The sequence below is a fragment of the Pundamilia nyererei genome, unplaced genomic scaffold, assembly GCF_000239375.1.
Source record: "Pundamilia nyererei isolate P.nyererei 1_Seehausen unplaced genomic scaffold, PunNye1.0 scaffold00023, whole genome shotgun sequence".
Lineage (NCBI taxonomy): Eukaryota > Metazoa > Chordata > Actinopteri > Cichliformes > Cichlidae > Pundamilia > Pundamilia nyererei.
The window spans coordinates 4,185,934-4,191,184 of record NW_005187424.1 but is presented as its reverse complement, the minus strand read 5'-3'; the positions used below and the strand labels follow the sequence as shown (position 1 = coordinate 4,191,184).

The 5,251-nt window shown below is 38.9% G+C and overlaps 1 protein-coding gene across 1 annotated transcript; it reads left to right on the top strand.

The window, feature by feature from the left end:
• Positions 1 to 46: 46 nt before the first annotated feature.
• Positions 47 to 3,995, top strand: med8 (mediator complex subunit 8). The gene is made up of 7 exons (XM_005727252.1): positions 47 to 121; positions 339 to 460; positions 719 to 863; positions 945 to 1,085; positions 1,181 to 1,268; positions 1,362 to 1,601; positions 3,452 to 3,995. The coding sequence occupies exons 1-7, from the start codon at positions 116 to 118 to the stop codon at positions 3,520 to 3,522; spliced, it is 813 nt and encodes a 270-aa protein (XP_005727309.1). The 5' UTR covers positions 47 to 115; the 3' UTR covers positions 3,523 to 3,995.
• The last annotated feature ends 1,256 nt before the right edge of the window (positions 3,996 to 5,251 follow it).

Here is a 5,251-nt window from a genome sequence, read left to right as displayed (position 1 = left end):
AATAAATAAACGTTATAGCGTTTCCGCCATGTTTAACCAGCAGGCTTTTACTTTGACAGTGATGAACCGGAAGTGCTTCTGTGTCGCTTGAGGTTGGCTAAATTCTACTTGAACAATGCAGGTAATAAATATGAATATATATTCTGTACGACAGTATAATGCCTTCTTAGATGCAGTAACATTCATTAAAATGTTTATTTTGTCTGATGACTCATTTTCTTCTTGTTTAAGTGACTGACTCTTAAGTGGCTGAGGTTATGCACTCTTTAGCCGTTTGGCTAGCACAACTGTGCATTTGCAGTGTTTGGGAGGTTTTTAATGCTTTTGTTGTCTTTTAGCAACGAGAAGAGAAACAGTTAGAGGCGTCAGTGGAGTCTCTCATTTCGCGGGTGGCTCACGTTAAAAATGCTCTGCACAGTTTCATTTACAAACTAGAAAACGAGTACGAGCGTTTGACGTGGTGAGTAAAATTATTTTCATTGTAAAGCAGGCTATTTTGTTTTAAAAGAAACGCGACATAGATTTAAGTCGAGTTAATACTTTGTTCAAGCTGTTTTTGACAACAACATATAAACACGGTTTGTTCCTTTTATTTACAGGAGCAAATTTGACAGAAACTGTGGAAAATCTTGTCTTGTGGATATACAGATTTGATCTGAAACGCGTGCTTTGTGGATTATTTTGAGCTCTCACAGATGTGTCCTTTTTTGTCCTATAGGCCTTCTGTTTTGGATAACTTCGCCCTTCTGTCTGGTCAGCTGAACACCATCAATAAACTGCTCAGGAACGAGAAGACACCGTCCTTTCGCAACCAAGTTATAATCCCCCTGGTCCTGTCTCCAGACCGAGATGAGGACTTGGCAGTGAGTACCACAGCTGATAACACGTTTCCTCTTTTGAAAAAAGAAGTAGTTTCTCTGAGCTGTCTGTTTACCTGCTCTCAGAAACTCACGGAGCAGCGCGTTCCAGTGTTCAGCCATGAGATCGTACCGGACTACTTGCGGACCAAACCTGACCCAGAGGTGGAGGAGCAGGAGAAAACGCTGAGTACAGAGGCAGCACGTATTGGCCCAGATGTGGCCCAGGTTAGTTTGGACTCGCATAAACTAAAATATTCTGTCATTTCTGGGAATATTTTGCAATTTTTGTTTAAACCTTCAGGTTTTATTGTCATGAACAGAAACAGATCCAGGCTTTGAATAAGATTTGCACTACTCTGCTGGAGAAGCTAAGCAACCCTCGTGAGGACAGAGATGCAGAAAGCGCTGGTATGTTGCACTTCTGCTGCAGTTTTCTTTAATAAATTACACAAATACAATGGTGACTCTCAAATTTTATTTTATTTTATTTTTTTTACACAGCTATGCGACAGAGCAAACCGTCTTTCAACCCTGCTGACACTAACGCATTAGTTTCGGCCGTTGCATTTGGAAAGGGACTTTCCAAATGTAGGCCTCCTGGTCCCGTGGCCCCTGGACACCAAGGACAGGGGTCCATGATGAGTGGAGGTCCAACCTTACAGCAGGTCACTATTGGTGGGGGTTCAGGCCAGCAAGCAGGTATGGGAGGACCTGTGGCTCAACAGCAGCAAGGTCAGACAGGTAGGAGACTTGGAAAGCTGAGTTAGTATTTTACCTGAGCACAGCATCACAGTTATGTGAGAGCCAGCCATAGAGTGCTTTGCCGTGTTTCTTCAGTTTTCTTCAGTTTCAACATTTTACTGATGACAGTCATTAGTTTTTGAATTATAATGAATTAAGTGTGATGCTCCATTTAAAAATGATGGTCACTTTAAGAGGTAGGAAGGTGAATTATACAGGATATGTTAAAGACAAAGTTTTAAAACACCAGGCTAATAGCAAAAATGCTCAGTTCTAGGCTTCATAACAGGATACTCAAACAATTTTACATTATCATGCAGTTTAATAAATGGCCTTTTCCAATATTTAAAAAAAACAACAATAATATTGCACAAATGAAAAAACATTCTCAAGCTAATGTGCCCATTTTCCCCATGCAATAATCCATCTATGCTTCCACCCAAATGCAGAAGCTGAAGGGGCCGTGGCGCGTACTGACGATTAGCCCTTATTAGGGGGCATTAACAGTCATATCTGAGATATATATATATATATATATATAATGATGAGTATTACAAAGTAGTTGACTGTCATCCCTGGCTTTCCAAACATGGACATGATTTAAAATAACAGATGGCATTTTGTCATACATTTGGTAGAAATGCTAACATTTCTGCATAGAATTCATTTCTGTGGTCTAAGTATAGTTGTTATCATGTAGTTTACAGCTTAAAAACATGTTAAGGTGTGCACTACCTGTTTAATTTAACTTGAAATGAGTTTTCACCTCAAAGTAATCCCCATATTTATGCCAGGAAACTTCCCACCAAACATTACATTGTAATGAGATGATAATATTCATTTTCATATGGAAACTGCTTGTTTGTTTAGATGTATTGATACTGCTTTGAACTCTACAGATCATTTTCAAGAGTTTATGGACCTCGAAACTTGCACATTGACTGCTAGCTAAGATTGTCACAATACTAGAATTTATTGAGTATATACTCAGGGAACTACTAAATACCATTTTTGAGACCATGCTGACGATTTTGACCCCATCCTGCAACAATAGTAAAGAAAAGTAATAGTGAAGAACTCACATTTCAAAAACATGTTGAATTTTTGCAAACTTTTTCAAAAATAAGTTGGATTCAACAAAATAGGTTTTTAAGATTCATCTGATTTCTTTTATTAATTAAAAAAAAAAATTTCTTCTTGTTCACAACTGCATGCAGCCTCTCTGTCATCCACCATCCACTCTGCAGCTCTTTGCATCCTCAGCTCTGCTCTTCAGGCCTGAAACCCATCTGAATAAGCTACTCTTCTCCAGATTTGACTTTTTATTTTCTTGGATTATCCACTCATGGCTGTGCAGAGCAGCCTACTCGATTCACCATGTGTCCATAACCCGACTTGCCACAACTCTATATTCAATATGCCATCTGTCATTCATAATCATTACAGGCTAACTACAGCATGCTAGCTGCTGCGTTAATGAACTGTTAAATACTTCAGTGCTGTTGAAACAGACGTTTTACTGACCTCTGAAATTCCTCCTCAAGTGTTGTTCAGTGTTATGAATGCTAACAACTTTAGTTGTCAGTGAGGGGAGGGGCTGTGTGCGTCACTGTCTGCAGACTGTCTTCAAAGATGGAACTGTTTGTATCGATACTATGGCAAAGGAGAATCTCAATTTGATAGTCATTTTGGAGTTGATTAATATTGGAGTATTAAATTAAATTAATTTTTTTTGACAACCCAGCTGTTAACACAGGATGTTTTGAATGATTTATATCTGCACTTGAAGAAAGAAAAAACCTTAAAGATGCATATATAGGGTTGATCTCTTCCCTTTGGTTTTCTCTCAGGAAAAATGCCAAGCAGCATCAAGACAAACATCAAATCTGCGTCTGGGTCAATGCATCCTTACAACCGATGAGCGGCCTTCTTCTCACCTGTTACCATTCGGAGACTCACCTTCAGAGGTGCCAGCATTTACAGTAGAAAACTGTCACTTCTGTTTAATGCAGGGGTGGGCAAAACATTTTTCCAAGGGGCCTCATGAAAAACTGGGACTGTTGCGTAGGGCCCCCATTTATAACTTGAACTGATCATTATGAACTCATTACAAGGTTATTGTTACGTCCTTCCACAAGTTCAAGTTTCTTTTGTGGCGTCTTGGAGAAATGATTCCCCCATGCCTGTTTTAGTGCGTTAGTTTCATGGAGAATAATAAATACAAAAACAGCATGGGGATTTTTTTTTCACATGTCACTGAAGCTGTTGTAGTTTTTCATATCACATCTAAATGTCAGTGTTTGTTTGAACCACTAGATGGCAGTCTGCTTTCATTTCTGGAATTATAGTTTGGAACTGTAATCAGGACACTTTTTTCAATTAAAAACAATGTGCTCAAAATAATTCCTCGTTGTGTAATTAATCCACTGTTTACTGTTATTTAATTATTATTAATACACTGAAGGTTTCTATAAATTAATAAATCTTAGTGCCTTGATGCGGAAGCTCTCGTTCTCATCAAATGACCATCCCCACATGTTAGATGTGCACTATGATCTGATGTCTGTTTCACATTTCTGCCCTTTATTTTTTCTTCTGCTCCTCTTTGTCCATTTGGCTGCAGTACCAAAGGTGAGAATAATGAGGGTGGACGTTGCTCTGTGTGGCCTGATAATGTCAAAGTGTTTAAGGGGGGAAATGAGGAAGTATCGGTGCTGACGTGTGAGGGGGGCCTCTCTCTGTGCCGGCTCTCTCTGTCCACTCCAATCCCTGTCCTGCTGCACAGCACAGTGACCGTGCTGCTGTCACAGCATGCAGACCCATGCCTGACCTACATACACCCTCTGTCCCCAAACAGGCGGACGTCTCGCTGTGTCAGCCGCCGTGGTCAGATGCTCTGCTGAGACAGCTCAAAGCTGCACAAGGTCACACTTGTGTCCGTGGATGAGGTCTAAATTTTAAACAAAGAGCTAACGGGCAACATCCTGCGAACATCACAAAACAGAAAGGTTCAGCTGAGGTTATCTGCCAAACTATCATCCAAACTTAGAGACTGCAGAGGACACACTAGGATGGACTGTTTTCATACCATCCTAGTGTTAAATTTGACTTTATACACAGAAATATATCCTAGATTCTTTGCAAAACATGTTTGTTTTTTTCTTTCATGATTTCTGCAAATAAAGTGACAAACTTGTGAGGCTCTTAGGTTTTTCCTGTTTTCTTAGATGGTCCAGTTACATATAATTGGCATATTCCAAATAGTATTAGATATGATGATAATCCAAAACCAGTGCTCCCAAAAAAGAACAAATGATTTTAGGTTACTATTTTTTCATATATAAAATAGTCTATATTTTGACATATAAATCTACTTTTATTTTTAATTTAAGCAGTGATATTTACTTGCTGTCTCTGATGCTTTTATCTGCACTTCAGTCAGTTTTTTTTTCTTTTCAAACCACCTTTAAAGGGTAAAAATATATTTAAGTGCTTATTTTTTTTAAATCATTGCTAATACTAAATCTAAATAATCAGCTAAAGATCCCTCCCATTTCAGTCAGCATGCCATCCTGCTTCAGATTTCAAAATGAGTCAGACAAATAGTTTACTTTTCCTCTTTAGTGGTAGTTCACGTTAAAAGATGGCCA